The sequence below is a fragment of the Megalopta genalis genome, chromosome 3 (genome assembly GCF_051020955.1).
Source record: "Megalopta genalis isolate 19385.01 chromosome 3, iyMegGena1_principal, whole genome shotgun sequence".
Taxonomy (NCBI): domain Eukaryota; kingdom Metazoa; phylum Arthropoda; class Insecta; order Hymenoptera; family Halictidae; genus Megalopta; species Megalopta genalis.
Genome location: NC_135015.1, coordinates 7,809,896 through 7,834,403, shown reverse-complemented (window position 1 = coordinate 7,834,403; position 24,508 = coordinate 7,809,896). Strand labels below are relative to the sequence as shown.

General features: G+C 40.2%; 1 protein-coding gene across 40 annotated transcripts in view; it reads left to right on the top strand.

Moving 5' to 3' along the window:
* LOC143259034 (uncharacterized) overlaps positions 1-8,685 on the top strand; it is a 448,485-nt gene extending 439,800 nt beyond the window's left edge. For all 40 annotated transcript variants that reach the window (XM_076519815.1, XM_076519809.1, XM_076519803.1 and 37 more), the window contains 5 exons: positions 83-324; positions 399-522; positions 884-1,218; positions 5,230-5,486; positions 6,045-8,685. In XM_076519815.1, coding sequence (XP_076375930.1) covers positions 83-324; positions 399-522; positions 884-1,218; positions 5,230-5,486; positions 6,045-6,058 — 972 coding nt within the window. In that variant the 3' untranslated portion in view covers positions 6,059-8,685. The remainder of the gene's footprint in view (positions 1-82; positions 325-398; positions 523-883; positions 1,219-5,229; positions 5,487-6,044) is intronic.
* Positions 8,686-24,508: the final 15,823 nt, after the last annotated feature.

Here is a 24,508-nt window from a genome sequence, read left to right as displayed (position 1 = left end):
GGGTGCACACATAAGAAGATTTCGTGTAGAATAATCTATTATAGGGCGGCACGAAGTTTCATGTAAAAAACTCCTTCGATAGGAAGAAGAAGCGCGCTTGGAGGCTGAAAGATTGCGCGCCGAAGAAGAAGAGCAACGACGTTTGGAGGAGGAGTCGCTCCGCTTGGCCAACGAAGCTCGCGAAGCTGAGGAACAGAGGCTCAGATTGGCTATCGAGGAGGCGAAACGTCGCGAGGAGGAAGACAGGAGAAGAAGGGAGGAAGAGGCTCGTCAGAAACAGGAGAAGGAAGAGGCCGAACGAAAGGCGAGGGAGGAAGCTGAAAGGTCAGATTGATTCTTCGAGGCGCGACACAACGGTTGGCCTTTTCAGTTTCTCAGAATATGTAATATTGTTACAGACAACGCATCGAAATGGCTGAGCGCCTCAAAAAGGAGGAAGAGGAAAGACTTGCCAGACGTAAACGTGTGGAGGCGATCATGCTTAGAACTCGAGGAAAGAACCAGAGTAACACGCCAACCAAGGTATGCCAAGTTTATCCAGGTCTCGTTATATTATCCAGGTCAAATCGTTGATCAATCTCTTCTCGTAAAATATATTAACTTTTAAGACATTTGATGCCATACCCGGAACCCTAAAAAACACAAAGTCAGAACAGCTTATAAATTAATGTTAGAGTAGAAAAATTGTAGTAAATAAAGTTTGATTTACGGGAAAAAATTGGCTTGTCATATGCGACTGACGTGGTACATGAAGTATATTAAAAAATATGATTCTTTTAACATATCACATTAATTCTCCAATGCTACTTTTCAAGTATTCGAAGCGTTCACCTTGTGTGTCATTGTTGTTAATCGCCTTATTGTTGTTATGTTTGTGGTATAGGGCGAAGGCGGTGACGGCGATAAGTTGAAAGAAGACAACAGCCCGAACGATGAGAACAAACCGGCACCGGGTAACAAAGCTGAAGATGTAATGACGGCCAGTCTGATATCCGAGGCGACTCAGCAGTTCATTAGCGGGGAGCAACGGGCTCATCACGCGGAAAGCAACACGAAAACGGACATCGTTCATAACGGCACGCATAGTAACGGCATTAATGAAAGTAAAATTGTATTGGATAATAATCAGGGTAACGTGGAAGAAGAACTGAACGGTCATCATACGAATCACGGAAACGGTATCAACAGTCAAACGATTACACTGGACAATGCTACCGTGTAAGTATAATAAAAAAACCCTAAGCAGTTAAGAGATTCGCGAGGACATTTACCATTTTAAACATGTAAGAGTTACATTACTGATAACCACCGAGACATCATACGAAAATTACACAAGCCCATGATATAACTGGATTTCTCATCGATCAATGAAAAACAGAGGGTAGATCACGAACAGAGCTAGATTGAAAGATAACATCGAAGAGCATCTCAAAGAATTGTAAGTTCATTTGTTTTTAGATCGTTCGACAATAATACTATATCAAACGTCCTTTACGAGGCTTAGATCAGATTAGCGTTTAATTGACACCGCTAATTCCTCACACATATACACACAACTCATGCGTACACTACTTACACCTAGACACTTATTGGAGTCTCTACAGAACGTGTTTGAACATATTCGGTTTGATTTCTCCATGAACGAACGCCGTTCTAGACGACTGGAAAATTGTTTTTCTAGTGATCAACAAAATTCGGAACTTTGTTTCTGATATGCATATATTATTATCTAGAACCAGAGTGGACACGACGCATATATATATATATATATATATATATATATATATATATATATATATATATATATATATATAAATATAAATATATACATGCGCTACGTCTTGTATCTATCGAGATGTAATTCTCGTTTTTTTTCTCGAGGAAGGATTATGGTTAACCGTTGTAATTAACTTAACATGAACAATTGCACAATACTAGCCATTACGTACGTAACAATGTTGACTGATTTTTAGTGGCGTTCATGTAGAGGAAAACGTAATGCTCAGTCTTTTAAAATGAAAAATGGTAAACATGTTTTCTTCGAAGAATAAGAAAAGTAAAGTAACAAACTCAGTACGAATCGAGAGACGCGTTCCATGTGAAATTACACTGTTGGGATAAAAATTAAAAATTGATACCGAATGTTATGAATGTTCCCTGATGATTCAAAACTGACGTATTCGTGAATGAGAAACAATAGTTGAATGCATAAAAAAAAAGTAAAAGCGCTGTATTTCGAATGATTCAGGGTAATACTCTAGTCATTTATCTAATGAATGTTATTTATAGATTCACGATTGATTGATTCACACGCACACTGAGCGTAAACTATAAATGACCGATCGTGAAGTTTGTAACAGTTACTAGTCTATTTTCAAATCATTATCTATGGTGTCACTTTGTCCACTATATTTATCCTACAGCATCGACAAGCGGTTCATCTTAATTATTATTTTATACAAAAGTTGCCGCTTGCCAAAGCGAGACCGGTTATCACCCAATGAAAATGGCTAGATGTACGAGCATTGTTTTCCAAACGGATACGAAAAATTAGTATTAGGTCATGTGCCACATTATTTATATACTTGTACTAATTGTAATGTATGTTTTTATGCTCAGAATCAGAGAAAAGAAAAAAATCGAAGAATATTCGAGAATAGTAAAGTATACATATTTCATTTTCAAAGCAAACGATTTTAGATGGAGTCACGAATGAAATGCGACGGATAATAATTAATTGTCTCATACCCCCTTCCGTTTCTTTTCAATTTGAAAGTATGAGAATATAAGCGTACGCTGAGAATTAATCGTTTTGATTTGTATATAAAATGAATTCTGTTGTTTGAGATGTTTTTTTGTGATATTCACGAACAAGCATAAAGAAATTAAGTTTGAGGGAAGAAAATAAATATATATGTACTATACACATAGTTGTTTAAATAACAAAGTCTATTGCGCTTTCCCGTGAATAACATCGGAAGGAACTGCCTATGAAAACCATAATTTAGCCCGGTAGAGAGAAAAAGATCGCTTTATACAAACTATCATTATAACGCAAAACAATTTTCCGTATATTGTACATTGCAAAAGTAGTCAGAGCAATGGTTGACAAATACAAAAAAAAAAAAATAACTATACTGGCATATTATTTATCGCTATTGAGACGAAAACGAGTTCACCTAATCGCACGACTATTCTCCAATAACTAACAAAATAAAATTCTACGGAAACGATAATGATAATCCGACGGTAAGACGGAAAGGTATGGAGAATAATGTATATTGTATTGTCTATTATACTTACATATATTTTATAATTTATATTTAATCATGTATTAGTTAAAAAAAGTATACTATTTTTAGGTAGCCGTTTGAAGGAATTATTAAATGATTAATGAAAAAAATACAGAAAAAAACGATATGTACGTCGACTCTTTTTAGTAATACGTTAATGGCATAAAGAGAAACATGTAATATTATACGAAGCATGGAAATGTTAAACGACTAACAGAGTTAGAGCGTTAAAATACCAACTAATCAATAATAAATTCAGTGTACATAATGTAAAGAAAGATAAATAGCATAAATTTAATGACTCATCGAAAAAAAAGTTTTGTTTTTGTAATTTTCTCATTCGAGCTCATCAAAGATCTGATTTCCTTTCGCCGTGAGCATTTCTTCACCATTGTACATAATTTCATTCGGATGGTTCGAAGACGTCTTTGGTGAGCTATTACTTTTATCTTTCCTCCAATTAGTTCTTATTGAAGCTCGTCATGTATGCCTTTTTCATAACCAGTGTTCATACTAACTAATTTTCTTACTGCTAACTTGTTTCTTACCACCACAATGCATGTTGTCAATTAATCGTATCAATATATGGTGTGGCTTGTATTTTTCTTTGCTCTCTAACAAGGGGTGTTATCTAAGCGCCCTCTCTAATTTTGATGAAACTAACAGTCAACAAACTCGAGAAAATATTCGACAGATGAACTTCTTTTGTCATTCGTAGTTAAAAGGTGAAAACAACTCTCCAAAATGCTACGTGCAATGTATTTTTATAAATTGCAGAAAAATTTGTTTTTTTTTGTAATTGAATGAATAACCAAATTTGTAGGTTTATCTTCCGAAGCTGTTTTCATCTCCTCGATATTACTGATGTCCATGAAAAAGAAATCCGTGTCAAATATTTTCGCGAATTCTGATGGTGTATAACTAGTTTTATTGAAATTCAAGGGGACCTGAGGGTAATACCCGGCATCTGTTTCTATACATGTTCTTTGAGTTTGTGTTGTACATCATCCAGCAGTACGTGTCAACTTACTGTCTACTTTTGCTATGTACTATTTGACCTCCACACATTTTGACATTACTCTTTCGTTGTACAAACATGTGTTTCACACAGTCCACCACTCTCCGCTATCCCCCTATAGGCGTCCACGTCGATACGGGGCATGAATTATATTTTCTAATAACGTAATTTTGTATACCAGTCAGAGAAATCCGGTACACTGAAACTCAAAAGCGGATAGAAATAATTGCTGTAACCAGATCTCGGAACCTGCTGTATGGTAGTATTTTGTACATACGTTGCCTATATAGTATAATATCTCTGATTTTTTCAAGCGAACAGTATTCTTTTCTACGTCGAATTGCGTTCTACGTACGGTTTCCTTATTACGCTATAGAATTCCGCATCAATTCCGAAGCACACATACGAACGCTTTTAGTAGCTGCTTTACAGCATTAAGGTAGCTGCCTCCGTCGAGATATTAGACAACGATCTAGTTGCTGATGCAAGACCAATTACCACGGGAATAAGTCGTGTTCGATCATAATTTACTTTCGAGAACAAAGTCTTGTTGTAACAACGATTCTGGCGAATAAGGAGTACGATTGTATTACATAGTTGTATATCTGTTTCTTTCCTTGGTCGTTTGTGAAAACGTTTTAGACTACATTTCTAGATACTCTTATAATATCAATCACACTTCTATATTCGAACGATTGAAAGATTGTATTATTATGTGTAAATACTGTGTTCAGTTTAGTAAGATAGTGTTCTAGGGTATGAATGGTCCACGACCGGCCTAGCCGATCCTAGTGATTGTAATTTTTCTTCATTCAGGGAAAAAAATTACAATGTGCTCACAGCAACGTAGTACTCTAGTTTGTTTTCTCGTGTCTATTATTTAGTATCTGTATGTTTCCTTTTTGGCTGATTTTATAGCAAACAAAACAACGTGACCAACAACCTGTTAGACCTAACGGAATTCGACTCTCTGAGTAATAGCAGTAGTGGCCCAATACTTCAACTGACCAGCAATCTGGCCAACGAAGACACCCTCAACTCGAACCTAAACCCAGCAGCTATACCCTTCACTCCAATGGCCAACACATACATGCCCACTGCTGCTAATGCCAATGTAAATCCGTTCCAGGATTCTTTTATAAACAACAAACCGCAAGATAATAGTCAAGTACCAGGTACGTTTATGCGTTACTATGGCGACAATGGCATCTGATTGTAATATTAATGCAGGCAGGGTGTCTTCGAACTCGTGATGTAACCCGAAATTGGTTGAATCCACACTATTGAAGGTATATCAAAAAGTCGTTACTAGACTGTCCATTTGATGCATTTACAGCGTTAAAGATTGTATACATACATATAATTTCAAAATGATGTAATTAATAAATTCTAATGAGATTTTCAGCTTCCTTTGGTGTATGATGGAACTCCTAATGAAGGAAGTAAAATTCTCTTCTATTCTAATTGTAATAAATCAGAGTACGAAGAGAATATAGTTTCTACTCTATTCACTGTGCTGCATTCTTTACGTTGTGTAACTTGTTTGCACGTCTTGATCTCGCGTTGATATAATTTTGATATATCAGAGGGACTTTTCCACAACTAAAATAAAAGAAGGATTGAATTGAGATTTACCTTGTTCCGGGTTGTAGCAATACTTCGGAGACATCCTGTGGAACACTACATAATCTCTGTCGTATGTGTAAATGTAACACGATATTCTTGGTCTACAGATCTTTTATCATAATGCGCGTATTAAACATTCTGGTGAAACGGAGGAAGAACAGAGTTTGGATTCGAAACAAAGAATACCGTGTTGCTTCCAGCAAGCGATACAGGTACACAGAATAATATTAATAATAATAATAATAATAATAATATTAATATTAATAATAATTAATAATGTTCGAAACGACGTCACTTATGAAATAATGTAAATAAGCGCTATCGATGTGTAGAAACGGAGATCTATGTAGAGAAATCGGGGCACTACGTCAAAACAATGAGAAAGACTACCGATGTCCTTTAAACGTTGTCACGAGAAATGTAAAATAATATATAATGTTAATTAATAATATTATGCAACCAGTAAATAGGCACTCAGTCCGTTATAGTATGCTGTTAGAGTATAAATCGAATGTCTCTGAAGGAGTTTTTGTGAAATGCAAAAAATGGCCTGTTTTGTAAAATCGTGTATTTATCATTTAACGATCACGCGTATCAAACATATTTTGCTTTCATTGGGCGTAACGCTAAATTAATCAACACACGTTTTTTTGTCGACCGTATTCTGTAACGACGTTTATGTGATTTATTTTGTTGTTTTGGGAATGCTTTGTTTTCTGTTCGTTCTGGAAATTGCTAGGTGAAATTATTACGAGAATCGATATTTTCCGAATCCGACTAATGAAACGAATCGATACATTCGTGGTTTGTATACGTGAACGAATGTGTAAAGCGGCTTGACAAACACAGCACAAGAATGTGAATTGGATTAAAAGAAATATACATATATACATACAATATTGTACCTATAAATATATACAAATATATGTGTACACATATTCATACATATATTTGTATATATATATATAAAAAAAAAATGGATCGGATAAACTTGCGAAACTGTATCTGCCAAAACGACGTAGGAGGTAAGCTCCAATGATTGTCCTTACATAAGAAATAGTAATAATATTACCTTATAGAATTTGAATATAGTAAAGGAATCTATGTAAAGTCATATCTAGTAAGATCCTCTGCAGAGATATGATGTAAAAAAAAAGGGAAAAAAACATTTCTTCCATAACTACATTTTTTGGGGCGTGCGCTCACTAGTCAAGCAATTTTACTATTTTTATCATATATTTTTTTTTCCTTTTTCTCTTTCTCTCTCTCTCTCTCTCTCTCTCTCTCTCTCTTTCTCTCTCACTTTCACTCTCTGTTTATTATGTCTTTTTTGTTTGTCTCTTTAGAAGAAAAAACTCACCTCAATATTGGTACTCTAGGTATCTAACTAGATTCTCATTTTACTGTTACGTTTCTCGCGGATCTAATATAAATTTTCTAGCTGTGATGATGACGAGGATGGCGATTATTGCTTCGTGAAATAGCCACTGCGTGCGTTCGCGGAACAAAACGAGACGGCAACCGAAACGGGTCACTGGTTTTTTTTTTCTTTTCTGCGAAAACGGGGTTCCCTACTATTTTCAAGCAGGCTACGATTACACGAGCTAATCGATCATGTGTTAATTAGCGACGAGATGCTCCGCCGCAGACTGTCTGTCCCGCGGTATGGAAGGTTTCACCGCGTTCATCACAGCGGTGGCTATTTATTGACTAAAGCGGTATCATACTAATACATACAGATAGAGAACGAGAATTTCTAAACGCCTGATGTTATTCAGCAAACGATTGTAATCGGTGTTTAATACAGAAGCTGTTCGTTAACTACTGTGGCATACTATTGTAAAATGGATGTCGTTTAGCATGCTTTGTGTTTCCGCACCTCGCCTGACCGCGGGTGGTGCATAATACTGGCCGACTTTGTGGGGCAACTATATTATCGATGGTAATCAAATGTAATCTGATCGCTCTGATTTGTCGAATAGCAAAAACCCGAAGACGAGGAAGCGATCGTCGACTAAAGCCGAGAGAGATAACCAGAAATTATCAGACTCCTCTTTCGTAAGATGTATGCTTATCATCGTGAGTTCGTTCCCTGAACAATCGGAAGCTGTTTGAACCGTAAATATAGTTCGAACGCGCATGCATGCGACAAGTGTTTGATGTAGCGAATTGTTGAAATCGCGCGATACCTAAGAACTAATGTTTCAACGAGAACCGACGTATCTTTTCATCGACGGAATTGTAGCACACAACTCTTGGTCTGAAAGCGCATACGAGATTCTACGGACACACGTGCACGTACCTACGAACATCCGTACACGTGCCTACGAACACACGTACACACACTAATCGCCTGAAGCTTCTTCAACGCGTAGCTACGGTACTAAGAACAAGCGATTCGATTGAGTTTTACGCGATCACGACATACTCCATTGTTTTTCACCGTTCGAACGAAAAACGTGCAGCGTCGCTATTTCTGCGGAAGCAACGCGACGACTATACGTGCCGAGTTTATTTATTCAAACTACTCTATTCGGTCTAACTAAAACCTATTCTATAAGGACACGTAATTAATAATAACTATAGTAATAATAACAATAATAATAATCTCAATACATACGAAAGAATGTTTCTAAACATACAAATACTGAGAACGCTAAATATCATCAGTCATGTCTAAATAAAAAAAGAATACTTCGTATTGTATAAATGCTTGTATGTAATAAATACTTAATATTAAAAATAAAAGAGATTCTATTTAATAAACCTACTAAGCAGTGTTTTGTACCTGATCGTATTTTATATGGAACACCATACCTTAGCTTCTCCGTGACGCAAGTGTCACGTCATTTTGGATGCATTCATAGAGAGCGTTCAAATATTTAAACGCTCCGACGCGACGATATCCCTGCATAATCCACGAGGGATGAATATAAATAATGTCAATGGTAACAAGTTTTTAGGCTAAACTTTTCTCTATCCATTTGCATTTTTAAAAAATTTAAAATTGATTTCTGGCCATTACTCCATTGCTTCATCGTTAGTTTTTGATGACAACGAAGAGTTATTTGATATAGATTTAATTTATAGACATAGAACTAATTTATATTTTGAATTTTTCATGTGTTTTTAATATCAATAAAATGCAATATATTGAAATGCGAAAGATGAAATTAGATTGGAGGATGGAAACAAAGCCCGTTATTGAATTAATTCTTTATACGCGAAGCCATTTTAAATCGAAATCCAAAATATTCGTTCACCCACGGTATTTCCATTTTATGACTTATTGCATTTTATAGATATGAAATTGTGATTCATACAACAGAAAATTACACTTTTCATAGTTTTTAAAAATATGAACAAATTTGATGATGTAAAAAAATCCTGTGGAATTTTATTTACAAGTTTACAACATATTTAAGGTTATTTTGTTAGTTAGTTTTTTATTTCGTCAGTTTTTCTACAAGTCTCAATAAAACACGTGAAAATCTAAATTAGTTGCCAGAAACTTAATATCTAATTAAACAATTTTTATAGTTTGCGTCCAAATGAACCCACGCCTCGCCGTCCGAGTGCTAAAAATGGCCGAATGCACACGGTCAGTCATTATACATTCTGATATTCATCGCCGTTGAAACACGTGTAGCATCTGTTTTCATTTTAAAGCCTAAGAATTGGCTGTTCCACGGTATAACGCGCGTCGAAAGCAACAGGGTATAAAATATGGAGCAGTTAGAGAGCGCGGCCCGCGGATACGGCCTGTCTCTTGGGTGCCACACTCGTAAAAAGTAATGCTACCGTCTGTGAAAATTTTCCGTGGACCCGGGACTCTCCAGACTTCCGCCGAATGCCGAGACGCGCGCGCTGAAAATTCCATCTGTAGGGAAAACGCTTTCGTCTTCCTTCGAGACTGACTCCTTTCTCCGTCTATTATTCACGTTCGTTTTCGCAACACCGTGAACTCGCGCTGTTTTACACCGCCACACACCGTTTCCCCTTATTTTCCGCTCGCCCTCGGAAAACGCGAAAAACGTTCCCGAGTTGAAACGAACGGCTCCGCACGCCCCCGCTTCCCTGCTCTCGCTCTAGTTTCGAAACCCACTTTCGGGCCTCGCCTCGCCTCGCGCGAACGACGCGAAAACTTCCGGCCCTGAATCGCGAGAATTTATGTTCCAATTAAAAATGTTCGCCGTCATGCCGAGCGAGTTTCACAGGCTCGCCGCGCCGCACGGAAAAACGCGGTTTAAAAGTTCAACGGGATACGTAGGAGTACTTATCGGAAGTGTTTAAAATTGATCTGTTACATTTGCAACGTCGTTACGAGATAACCGATGAAAGGTTTTCCATCGCGAATGGTTCGCGAATTTTATGCATTCTTGGCAGAAATGGATAAGTGAGTCATCATGGAGCAATGAATATTTTTGCACTATATTCAATTTATTAAAACTACATTTTTATTTAACTTTTTAACATTTTGCATGAAATTCTGCAGTGTTTGTCTGATGTTTTAGGGGCACGATTTCTGTCTGTGCTGTTTAAATTAGATATTAGTTTGCTGGTTTGGAATGTTCCAGTTTTGTCTATTTTTTGAAATAATCTTCATCTGAGAAAGCATTTATGCTGTTTATTTAAAATTAAAAAATTAAATTATTATTTAATTAAAATTAAATTAAATTTAATTAAAATTAAAAAACACTGTTTCATTATGTTGAACTCATTATTAAAAAGAAACATCAACTAAATTGCATCTCAATTCTTTGGATGTATTTTTAAGCTGTTATTCTCTTTTAAACTATGTTTAATCAATCATGTCAGCCACTTTATATACAACGATATTGATAAACTGCTATCTCATATTATAAAGAAGTATTGTGAAACTGCTTTATTACACACGTATTTCTTTACTATAAAAGAAATTAATTTTCAAACCAGGTAAGTGAATATGTTCGCACGATAAACGTCTGCTCCCAAAAAACCAATGAATTTTTCTCAGCTCGAGCAACCGGTTACGCGAAGGTTGACACGGGCTCCCCTTTTCGCACCTAGCAAAGACCTCTCACCTCGAGAAGAACGCAATCGTTCGCGGGTTTCCTAATCCAGAGCTCGCCGTCGTGTAAATTAATTAACGGAACGACGCTCCGCCGCGAGGCTCTTTGTGCCGCGTTATTACGGTCGAAAAGGCGAAAAGGATCGCGGGTGCTGGTGAACGAGGGTCTTCAGATCCGGGCACGTTCTCCAGTCGCTACAGAATTCCGAGAAATTAAGCTGCAGCGCGAGATTAAGTCGAAAACATTTCGCGCTCCTTCGCAGCGTAATTTTTGGCCGTCGACTTCGGCACCGTTACTTCGACGCGAACGCGCACACGATCTCGTAAACACTTGCAACACGAGACTCTTCTCAGCGATATTCTTTTTCGCGCAAGAGCTCTCCGAGCCGCACGGATCCGGCGAGTGTTTAACCACCGGCGAACCGATTAAACGGTTATCGATCAGCGGTCAATTTATCCTCGTTAACGGAGCAGACTTAGAAATAGCAGATATCGCGGCGTCGTTATCCCAGCGATTAAAGTGCAGCTTCGATCCCGTAATAATTCATCGTTTAGGAAATCCACGGCGTTAATTCTGTAGCAAATTTCCTGCAACTTTCGGGGCAGAGGGGGGCGAAAGGGTGAACGAGCGCATCAGGTGAACGAGAGAGGGCCCGTGAATATTGTAATTTATGAACAGAAGAAGCGCTGCCGCAACATCACTTTACACGGGGGGATTATGTAGTGCGTTTATCTTCGTGAAATATCTGTTCGGATGTCGATAGTTCCGCGATGCTTTTTACCACTGTCGATATTACGCTCGGCGGGCGTTATTTACGAGGCGCGCGTTGTTGCGCGCTATTCGGCCGCGGATCGTTTCTTGACGCGAATACGATGAAGCTGTAAAAGACACGCACGCGTGAAAATGGGAAAGACGTGCGACGGGGGAAGGGGGAAGGGGCGTGAAACTTTACGCGCGAATGCACGGAATCGCTTTCGTTCCGAGCGCCGGGCATTTTCGCGCATTACCGTGTCCCAATAATTGTCTGCCTAACGACAGTTAATATTCTTCACCCTAATTTATCTCGGAAACCCGGACCGTTCCGTTTCCGTGGAGGTATTCCAGCGGAAGCTCTCGCAGCCAGGGGTGTAATCCAGCAGTCTTGGCCTCGCACATTCACGTGGCGGCGAGGGCGGCGCGGGTGTAATTTGCGGCTTGTAATACCGTGCCCGTCGTTTGTAACCTGTTCGGGATACGCAAGTAGAGTTCTGGCAAGGTGTGGGGTTCTGACAGGGGTAGGAGAAAGGCTGGCGGAAGGAGGAAACCGAGGTAACCGCATCGTCTCATCGAGAGGGATGTTTTCCATGTCTGAACCTGCTACATTTCTCGTTCTCATGAAAATACTTTCTTTTGTTACGATTTCTTTTTTTCCTTCTGAGATGGTGACCATGAACTTCTGTCCATAGCTTGCATTTTTATTATTAGTGTAAGAAGAATTGTTTAAACTCTTTGGTGCTTGGATGTCGTCGATACGCGGCGGATTATACATTCATATATTAATTCCTATAAAATGTCACAGCAGTACAATGAATTTTATTTAAATTCAACTTTAAAAATATCAGAAAAATTTATTTTATAAAATCTTTACGATCGCGATATTGCGCAAAATTCTAATTGCATATAATAATTATTTACTTGTTCCATCAGTTCGTATTACATTTATTTGGAAATTTTTATTTTCTGAAATTTGTACCAATAAAATCACATGCCAAATTCTGCCAGTTTATATTTTATTTGAAACGCGCCACTCTATTTTTATTTTCTGAAATCTGTACCAATAAAATCTCATGGCAAATTCAGTCGGTACATGTTTTATTCGTGAAGCCATTACAAATTCTCCGAATGCAAGGGTATCATGTAACAGCCTTAAATGAAAATTACGAATATATATATATATAAACTTCCAATTTGAGAGAAAATTAAATTTACAGAATTCATTATATAAACAAAAGTTATTACATAAGTTGTTTCCGCAATCTATGATAGCCAACGGTTTTCAAAAAATATAACCAGTTTGTTGGCTAGTTGTATCCGTTTTTCTTTGGTCGGATAGTAAAGTCGTTCTGAGAAAAACCAGTTCAAAGTTTTCGGTACTGAATTTGCTGCGCTGCAATATTCTCCCTCAAAAGTTACAGAATTAAAATACTTCGAATTTCTCTACCAAGCTTTTACAACAGATTGTTACAAAACAAATATTTAAAAAGAATTAAAAAAAGATTGAGAATCGATATTATCGAACAGTATTAAATGGATAATACGAATTAATAATTTCAAACGTATTGGGCTGTTATTCTGATCTTACTAATAAATATTATGCATTTATATCGTCTACGTGTAAATGTTACGCATTCTTTTATGCCTGTTTAACTTTATTCCCATATTTATGCCCAATAAAATCGTCAATAACAATCATAACTTATTCGCTAATCTCAATTGAAAAATACGCCGGGAAAATTTTAATTTGCACAGAGATCTATAACCTACAAATTAATACGATCTGTTCAATCGGATTATCACTTGTTCCTGTCTTTTCAACACTATTTAATTAATACAAATATTAAAACATCGTAAAAGGCATAGAAACGTTTGTCCGGAAAGGGATCCACCAAATGCGTAAAAAATAGAACACGATCATCAACAATTTGGAAAAATATTTTTTTTAAATCGGAATATATATTTTACAGCTTGCAGGACTGAAGTAAAAACTAAAATACTTTTATCTTACGCGTTTGTTCACAGGTTTTACTAAATTGGATGGAGAAAGGTGGAAACAGCGGCGTTTAACTTAACAGGACAAAAATTCAACAACTTTCCGCTGAATTTAACATTTCTGTAGCGTCACTAGGGGAGCAGTATTATTCGCAGAGATTTCTCTGCATTCGATAATTCCACGAGGAAGGCGAACGGTGTGTCACGCGACGAAATTGTTGTCCCCGATTTCGAGTGCAATCTCTATGTAAATATTTTTATCGAGCTGTTGCCCTGTGCTTCGACAAAGATAAAGGACGACTAAGAAAGATGGTGGGCGTTGGACGGCTGGTTGCTAGAGAGCGAAGGATTCAAATGAAATACCTTATTTCGTTTTACGAACACGCTCGATTTAGCGGATGGCTCAATGCTGGAAAGCTCGGGCGGGAATGAAAAGGATGCAGGCCTGCGAGGGGATGCATTCATTTTGCACGGGTCATAAGATCTTCTTGCGATGCTAGAGCGGGCTAGAGACTCTTCTGCCGAGGTTACTGCACTTCAGGGACGAGTTATCCTCCTCATCGACCACCAAGAATTTTCGCCGGGCATTTCCTGCCCCGAATTCTCTGAGAAACCTATATATTTCCTGAAAGCTTTCGTTCGCCAACTAGTCCTGCCCCGACGATCTATAGCTGGAAACGTCGATGCAAATTTCCAGCACGCAACGGCCCTTAAGGGTTGATCCTCGCGTGAGCGTAATTGTCCAACTCATAAATAATTTCATCAATATCGCCTTGTGATTCGATGCACCGATGTAACCGAGTTTAGAGAACCTCACTTATTCAGTCGCAAGTCGCGAAGCTCACCAGCTTCGTTTGACAGGGGTCATTTATCAGGAACGAAAAACGGTACATTATACACACGGAACTAATAATTTATTTTATTTTTAATAAATAACACTTTATTAAAAGTGTTGCTCGATATGTATGTCGTGTTCTTCAAAAACGTGAAAATTTAGAAATGGAGCAAAAATCTCAGCTAGCAAAGTAGCACAGAAAAGACATGCAATTCGACAAACATCGAATACTTTGAAAACAGTAATAGAGTTTTCTTCGTCGATAAAAAGAGATTTAATTTAGATTTAGGAAAAGGTAAATGGCCAGTTGATGATATGAACTAAAGTTGTTTATAATGACAAAACGTATATACAGTTCATTCGAAGAAAATATATAGCAACGACTGTTTAAATTTGCTAAAAGAACGTAATTAATAAAAACACAAATCGAATAACAGAGGCGAATTCATTCCTTGATGCTTTAATTGTACAATTTAGCAAATTGAAATTGTTCAAACATATACTGGAAGAAAAAACTTATCCTTTATGCCATGGGCAGCGCATACAATAGATTTAAGTATGTAAGAAAAAACTACGATCGAGAATTTGTCCGTGCAACGTATGGAAATAGCAGCTGGTTTAATCATATTTGACAATGAAAAGAATTTATTGCAACTGAATGAAACGTATTGTAACATAACACAATTGCAGAATTACTTAAATCGTTACTAAAGCCATTAATCGACGTGCTATTTAACCAGACTAAATACCAAATTTATTCTGTGCGTGTCGCGATATTTACGTGCTATTCATTAGAGTTAAAAATCCTAAAAAAGCTTCCTGGGAAATTAAAAGTAGCACGCATATACTGTCATTTTCTCCAGGTCTGTAGAATGTGCGAATGAACGTACGTGCGAAATAAAAATGCGCTTATCTGGGTGGGTAAATGCTCCAAGAATTCGAGTGAGCGGAAACAACGAGTTCCGAGTATTCGAGGGCGAGTGAAACGTCGATACACGGCAAGAGGAAACGCCAGTGGCTGTATTTTCAAAGCAAACATGTTTGTGTAAAGTTCCGAGTTCAAGTTTGAAAACTCGAATTTCTTAAGACATCATTTTTCAAAATTCACGAGGCTGGCCGCATCATAAAAATAGAACAAACAAAACACCGGCCGCATAATAATAGCTACAGTAGACACATAACAGTAGCCAACATAAATTCCAGATGCTTCATGGTGACCCATTTCGAATCTGTTATTTTAAAACCGTTCAAAACCGGAACGAACTTTAATGAGAAATTATGAAATAAAATTAATTGAAGTTTGAATCTGATTTCATTTCATTTCATTCATTCGCGCGCGCGCGCGCGCGCAGGAAAGTAACGTAACACAAACGTTGTTTTAACGCAAGAATGAAACGCGAAACTTAATTAAACGAGAATAATACCTGAATAAAAGAGAATGTCAAAATAAAAACTGTGAAAAACATTAAAAATTGTAACCAGATCTCGCATAATTGAATTTTATATTCACACAGCTGAAACTATTAACCAGGAAAATGGAATTTTATAATTCTAGCTCTTGGGAGGCCGCCTCGGAAAACATAAATTTGCATAAAACACACGATTTTGCTTGGCGCTCGACGAGTTAATGATCGATAGCAATTTATTAAACATTCCTGTTCTCAAATAATAATTCCATTATCTGTCAGCGTACGAACGATTTTGCGGTGACGTGATTGCTTCCTGAATTGGAGTCTGGTAACTTGTAATGCGAAAATGATCGGGGTCGGGTGTCCCGCGCGCGCGGGCCCGTCCGCCGCGGCGTTCGTGTTCCATCGATCGTCGTTAAATCAGTGCCAAAACAGGCGAACGTACAAATTCAATTCGTGCCGCGAGTATATGTTTTAATCCCCGAATTTTCCGGGTAAATTAATCTCGGCCGCCTCCGGTTCACGGATCACGCCCCATTTCGGCGTTCCCGCGTCTCCGGCAGTCAGGCCCACAGGTTCCATCGATTGTCTCGATCTGACGGATTTCCGGACAATCCGGATAACACGATCGTGCTCGCGCAGAATCGGCGGAAGGGCGGCGGGGGTGGATCGACGGCGCCGGGAACGGGGGGTGGAGAACTTAGTTGTATTGGATCGAAGCCAATCCGGGCTACCGGCGATTGACAATTGGCGGTGTGGGAATGATTTCCGATGAGCAGACAAGAGAGAAGGGTGGCCGATCGAAGGCGGGTCGAGGACGGAAGAGAACAATGACGCGGAACGGCCGAGATATTAAAGGGGAAATATGAATAGCGTTCCGGGTTTGTCCTCCGCAAACAAGAGACCCTGTTTCTTTTTTACCTACAATATGTTACACAGCCGAAAAAAGTTTTCGCGTAAAACGGCCCCGTTGTACTTAGCCCCGCGACGAACGGATGGAACCTGGCGCAAAATTAAACATAGAGATGCGTCACACGACCGTTTTCAACGAAATAAAACTTACTGTTAGCTGCGTAGTCCAATTCTGCAGAATAATTTGGAAATAATTTATCGGTCACATTTTTATGATTGTCTAACTGGTAGGTTTTATACGTTTATTTTTACTAACAAGCAAAAAGAAATTGAAATAATTTATCGATTGTTTAAAAACTGATGATGCGGTTTCAAAGTATTATAATATTAGAACAATTAGTTACGTAACTGATGAAATTCGTGATATGCTTATTACCATGGAACTTATTATTGCAACACTAAAATCTAAAAATAGTGCGACTTTCTTAGCTCCATTGTCTGAAAATCATAAACAATATTACGTTTTGCATAACAACAAACATTGTATTAAAAAGCCTCACGAATTCATTGACAGAGAAATTAGAAACCGATATTGAAATTATGCCATAAATTGACAGAAACGATACATTTAGCATAATGATGCATTTAGGAAGATAAATAAGGTATGCTTCATTTTGTAATATATCGAGCAGCGTACGACGTGGCAACTCGAACAGACGAAGCAGGGCATCCGTGAGATGGTACGCGCGAGATGCGATCGCCTAACGGCATCAACGTTAAATTGTTCATACTGAACGTATTAAAGCTTCCCTAACGATCTGCTCCTCGAACAACAGAGGTAACGCGTTTGCGCCTGAGCCAATCCGCCGTACCACCAGCTGACAATTGGCGGTGTGGCAATGATTTCCGATGAGCAGCCTGCGAGAGAAAGAGGGAGAGAGAGTGAGAGAAGAGAGTGGGAGAGAAAGAGAGAGATGGAGAGAGAGAGAGAGAGAGAGAGGCGAAGTAGAGGGAGAGCCGGGGTGACGAGGAAATTCGAGAGGGTGGAAGCAGCGGCGGCGGCGGTATCAAGGGAGGTCGCGGGGGAAGGTCGGAGAGAAGAGGACGCGCGAATAAACGTACGACAGAGAACGAGAAAGGGACGAATATATTCGTTCGGCATTTGCGGTTAGCCGCGCACGGATTGCACCCGATTTCCCTCTTTCTACCCAATAATTTTGCAAACGGCCATTCAACCCTCGTTTGTCTCACTTCCCGTGGCCCGCAGCCCTCTCTGTCCTCCTCCGCTCGGCCGTAATGTTCGCGGGTTCGCTCGCGGGCACGCTCGCGAATCGCTGGCCGACGCGCGCGCGGCGAACTGAAGATATTTCTGTTGGTTCTATTTGCGCCGTTTGCATGTTCATCGCGCCAGGTCATGACCACGCAGACACTTCGTATCGGGGACAAAAGCGTCGCCGAAGATCGACCCCGAGTGAACTGTCCGGACGGAATTAATCAAACGTTGCTCGCAGGGCAACCGTGCTCCGCCGTCAGATGAAATATGTACACTGCCTGTTTGCGATAGGCGTTCCAATTAATTCCGCATTACCAGGCAGCGCAGCGTTCCCGACCAGAAAAGAAACTCCGCTCGCGGAGCGCTGAACCTTCGCGGCCGTTCTTTCTCTTCCGGCCGAATAGAATGAATATTTGCTCGAGATCGGGCCGCGTAATTGCGCGTCTAAATCCTTCTTTTTTTCCCTGCCCTCCCTGCTACCCCCGGCAGATGTTAATAGCCTTTGTAACGCGGCGATAAAGCTTGCTCGGCGCGGTCGCCGCCGGAATTAAAAGCGAGCCCGGGCTCGTCTTGGAATTACATTTTTTTGCATTTTTATCGTGACCGACATAGGAAGCAGAAGTCCGTCGGTCGGGACACGGTTGAATTCATATTCCAGCTGGCGCGCTTATTTACATCGTTGATAAAGGGGATGAGCAATTAAATCCGGGCTCGGCTGGAAGACACAATGGAAGCGATTATAAAGCGCCGCGGAATCGTGCCGGGACCGTTGTTGTTACTCGATTAATCGAAGCAGGAGATCGCTCGTTCACTCGCTTGCTCGCGCGCGCGCGCGCACTGTTGGAGTCGGGGCGAAGATAACCGGCTTACGCGAATCTCAGGTAAAGTAACGAGGCATCGATTGGAGGGGCGGTCATAAATTCAAATGTACGCTCAAATCCAGAGCTAGAGGCGGGGAAATAAATTCGAACAAAAACGGCGGGATCGGGGGAAGGACGAAGGGACCGAACGATAGCTCCTCGAAACTTTTCCGAGGCGAAAGTTAGTTTCTCACGATTAGAGATTCGCCCGCGTTGCCCGTGCCCCGGTACTTTCGCTTCCGGTGCCTCTAAACCGCCTCGAGGATGTAGATAGAGATGCTCGGTTTGGCCGAATGAAATTTTAATTTTTGATAAGGCGCTCCCATCTGAACCTCATCCCTTCGCTCCCTCCACCCCTCGCAGACCGTTCTCCTCGCTACAACGTTCTCTCTCTTTCGCTCGTCCGCTCGCGCCCGGCTAACGCCAGTTTGAAGATATTAAATATCACTGAAAGAAGCGTCTAAGGGATGGGGAAAGAGATATTTGGCAGACCAGAGATGTACAGACAACCCTCATGAATGCTTAAAGACGGCCCGTAGGCCAAGGTGCATCGACTCGCGCGCACCGTTATGCAGAAAGAAACCCGTACCTCCTGCCACCCTCGCCAGCCCTCACCCCACCCTCCGGGTCTCGCCCGAATGGCGAACAAATGGGAACGCGGGGCCACGAATGTGGCGCAAAGCTATGCAAAGTTTCTCCAGGAATTAATTGCCAAAGCTATGCGAAGATAAAGTGCATTTAATTAAGGGCATGATCAACAATCCCGACGGCGACTAGTACTTTTAATGAACAAACTTCTTGGTGTGTACCGTCGAGTTGCTACAACCATCAAGATTTGCATCGCATTTTTCCGGGGTAACGAACTATGTACCTGTGCCTGTCCGAAATAATCGTTCGACTGATCCTCGCTACTTTTTTATATACCTCTCTCTCTCTCACACACACACACACACACACACACACACACACACACACACACACAGAGAGAGAGAGAGAGAGAGAGAGAGAGAGAGAGAGAGAGAGAGAGAGAGAGAGAGAGTAAACTAAGTAGTAGAGTGTTTACACCATTGGGAGCAACTTCATTGAACATCGATCTGAAGCTGCGATCTTAACCCTTTGCACTCGAAGCTATTTTAACTGTAAATATAAACTCATTTTTCTAACTTATAGTATTTCTATTTTATATGACAAAATGCATTTTATGCATATGAAATTGATTCTTGGGACTGGCACAACAGTTACACTCTTAATAATTTTTTAAAATCTAAACTTTGTTAATATCAAAATTATCTTAAAAGGTGATATAACAAATTTTAGTGGTGCCTCAGAGTCACCACTCGAGTGCAAAGGGTTAATAATTTATTAGGCGAGATTTCATTGTTAAGACAATCAAATTGCATATGCGTATATAGGAAAGAACGTGAAGTTGCACACGAATCTTCAAAAGAGATAACCATAAAAATATAAAAGGTAAATTTGAGATAACAACGATTGCTGAGCTCTTTGAATTTTCTTCCTCTGTGACATGTCATTGTTTACCCTCTTCCTTATTAGACTAACGCGGGTTGCTGCTATTGAATGAGGGTGGCTTTTAATTACTAATAAATGTAGCATGCGAATAGTATGTACGTGTGCGTATGCAAAAGAGAGAGAGAGAGAGAGAGAGAGAGAGAGAGAGAGAGATGTGGTACGATTGAGATGTAGCATGTTTGAAGTTAGGTGTGGAGAAGCGGAGGGCGGCCGAAATGCGTTTTTGGAGACAAAAGTATGACTGAGTTGTTTGTGGGTTTACCGGGGAGGAAAGTCAAAGTATAAGGAGACCTCGGGGTGACTTACGATCGAATCTGCGTGATAGCGTTATCAATTGTTGAAGAATAAAGCATATTACGGAATGTCTCTCTAATTTCTCGACGTGAGCCGAAAATTGAAATCCCACACGAGTTGAAAGAAAAGTCATTACGACGAAATCAGACTTTTGATTTACATCAGCTCACGGAACCACCGTTTAAAATATTTGACACGTTATCTCTCCATTGTCTAAACGACATCGTCTAGATTTTCATTAAGATTTGCTTGAATCCCAGTTTTCTCCACCTACATCCCCAGTTATCGTCAGTAACTACAATGTAACCCAGCACAATTCCTTATCCACTATATTTCAGTGCGAAGACAAATCCAAGCACCCTATTACGTTGCACACACCCATGGTTCAACAAGGAACGGCGTTTCCAGGAGCCGCGCAGCTCTAGAGACCCCGTTCTCTAAAATTCTCATTAGAGAGAAAGTTTAAGCTGTCAATGGGAAAATGAGTTTGAATCGAAAGCACAGCTGCATAGTTGAACGCGGCGCCGTCGACAATGAGCGACGTCGCTCCAATTATCCCCCGATGCGATCCTCCATTCACTTACGCGTAATGAACTGGTCCTGATAAAGCAAGTCAGCGGCAGCAGGTCGCGTGTCTAACTGTACACAGAATTTGGTAACGTCGGCCCGGTTGGCGGTTCGGCAAAGACGAGGCTCGCGAGTCGATTCCGCCCGCTTCCTCTCGCAGCTATCGGTGTCGCGCTCTCGACCGAAAATTCTAATCAGCACGGAACCATCAGTTTGGCTGTCGCTACCGACACGGTTGCGGTTCCGCGGTGGTACTAGCGGCACGCGGAAAGAGCGCGCGAGACGGGATCCGTCGAGTCGAGATAGACGAGGAGCGACGAGAAGATACGCCGGGACAAAACGAAGAAGCAGGAGAGGGTGAGGGAGCTGCAGGGAGAGAGGATTATCCTCTCGCCGGTATGTGTGGATACGCATATGTTCTACGTACGAAACCAAAATACAACGGCGCGGGTGGAGGCGAGGCGGGGGCCGGCGACGGCAGAAAATTGGGGTGGGGCGGTGCGTTACGTCATGTGTGAAATTACAATCACCCACCCCTAATGCGCTCGCCTTGGTTCGCCCCATTCTGTCCGGACGGGACGGCATTCACGCGCGCACCTATATGCCGCTTCGTTGCAACTATTTCTATAAGTACATGTGTTATTATTATATATCGCGGAGATGTTAATGCGCGACGCTGCGCCAATGGCTACAGGTTTTAGGACACGTGCAAATAATGGAGAGACCGGGGTTTTAGCAAATTGCTGGATCTTTGCGGAGTGTATTTTTAAGACGGTTGGCTTTGTGTTGGCAGAGATATGTGATTATGTTCTTCTCGGCTGCAATGAATTCGATTACTTTGTTAGATGTCATAGGAGACGGTTCCACGAGTCAATCTGAGATGGAAATCAAGAGTGATAATTGTGATTCCAAGGAACCTAGTGGTTACGTTTGACATATGACTGTTCGAGTTAGAATTTCCAAATTGTTTACGGGATGTTTTATTAGAAGCCAATTTAAGAGACCAACGTTACAAATGACAATGTCGTAGTGAGAATGAAAAGAAACAGAGCTGTATAAAAAATTCCTACAACGATGAATGATGTGTATATTTCTCCAATTGCAGTTATTAAACTGCAACCCTTAAAAGGATTGTTGTTGATTGTTTATTCACTGTACCTATGTGTTGCTTGTGCAGTCCACGAATAACGTCAAACCTGCAAGACAACGTAATAAATCCATAAAAGATAATGCAACGTCTATTCGAATAATAGAAACTGCCATTTAGTTATGATGGAGTTCAACCATACGCGAGTCTAATGATACACAATATGAATGAATCTTTATGATTTCAACATATTCGTAGTTTCTGTTTACAAATCCACCTAACTTTATATTTTTGCTAATCCAGCGGCAGAAGCGGAAGAGCTGAGATCAAGTTTGAAATAATTCGTCGAAGCTACTTCTGTATCTTGAAAAAATACAGATTGTTATTTATCACATAATCGTATTTAATAGACAATCAGTTGTAACACTAGACGAAATCGTAACTAACTTGTTTAATAAATCTTGTTGCGTTTAGACCACGCTGGATTGAACTGTGTACACGTAGCGCGAATTCAGTTACTGGATGTTTCAGACATCGGCGGTTCGGATAATCGTGGGTCTGCTGTAAGTGTCTGGATAGTTATGGTCGGGGGTGTATATTACGGAACACATCGATAAGGATCGCCGGTTGTTTAGTATTCCGGGTGTAGCCGTGCTTTATAGCCGTGCAAGCGATAATGAGCACAGTGTCCAGGATGGTAATGTTCACCGGACGATGGGAAGGTTCGGTGCACCGGCCCTGAAGAACCTTTGGTAAACTTTGACGTGTAAACCGGCCTCGGCGACCCCGATCAGCGCGCGGCTCGCTTGCACGGGCCGGTCGACCGGCCGGCTCGAAAATATAATCGTTTAATGTCCGTGCACGCTTTCAGGCTGTGAACCGTGCGCGGCTGAACCTAATAAATTGATATACCGTACGACACAATGGTTGTTAATTTCCTGTCAAGCGCAGCGGCACGTTAATTAATTTTATGCAACTTTAATGTACCCGCGTGTCGAGTTTATATAACGCCGTGTTTTCGACGCGCGAGGAATTCTTAGCCATTTTATAGCCTCGTCAGGGCTAACGCTCCGCAAATTGGCCGCGACAAACAAGGCTATTGTGACGCTGAACGAGGATCGCGTTAGGGGTGTGCGCTCCTTATGCCTACGGAACCTTTTTTTATTGTAATTGCATTGTAAACGGAGACCATGGGATTTTTAATTAACAGGGGAATGTATCGGGGTTACACGAGCCGATTTTAATGAAGTTTACGTGAGACATAGTTAAGTAGACGACATAATTAGAAACGGATTTTCAAGGGACAAAAAGATTCATTCTATTTGTTTTTTTTTGTTCTTTTTTCATAAGGAATCAATGTGCGTTATTTTCTTTGGTTATTAATGATACAAGTAACGTCATAAATCCTAGTCTTATTGCACGAACTATTGTAAAAATTATGTCATCTTTTAGAAAACAAGATCGAATACTCTTCTCTGTAGGAGAGGCGAGAATATTATACATTAATGTTGTATAATGGCAAAAGTTAAAAAAATCCAAAGACAAGCATCCCCTATTTTGGATCGCAGATCGCACACACGCGAGTTTACGTTAAAATTCAATCATTTTTACAAATATTTTTTGAGATATCTCAAGAAACGTGTTTTCGGCCCTATGATTTGAGGGCGGTTTTCATTTCTTCGACGTTAACGATGGCTAATCAAAAAAATATGCGTTAAATATTTTTTGAAGAACTATATTTCATGTGACTTTTATTAAAATTGGTATGTGTCAACTTTATACAGGGTGTCCCAAAAATGTTTTGCAATCCGGAAATGGGGTGATCCTGAGGTCATTTGAAGTAATTTTTTCCTTAGCGCAATTTTAATCCGCGGCTTTGTTTCTGAGTTATTAACGAAAAACAGTGACCAGTGAGAGGCGAGATCAGCTGGCGTGAGCCGGCCGAGCCAATGAATGGAACTGGGCTTCGTGCGCGCGCCAGCCGAGCTCGCCCCTCATTGGTCAGTGTTTTTCGTTAATAACTCGTAAACAAAGCCGCGTATTGCATTTTCGCTGAGGAAAAAGT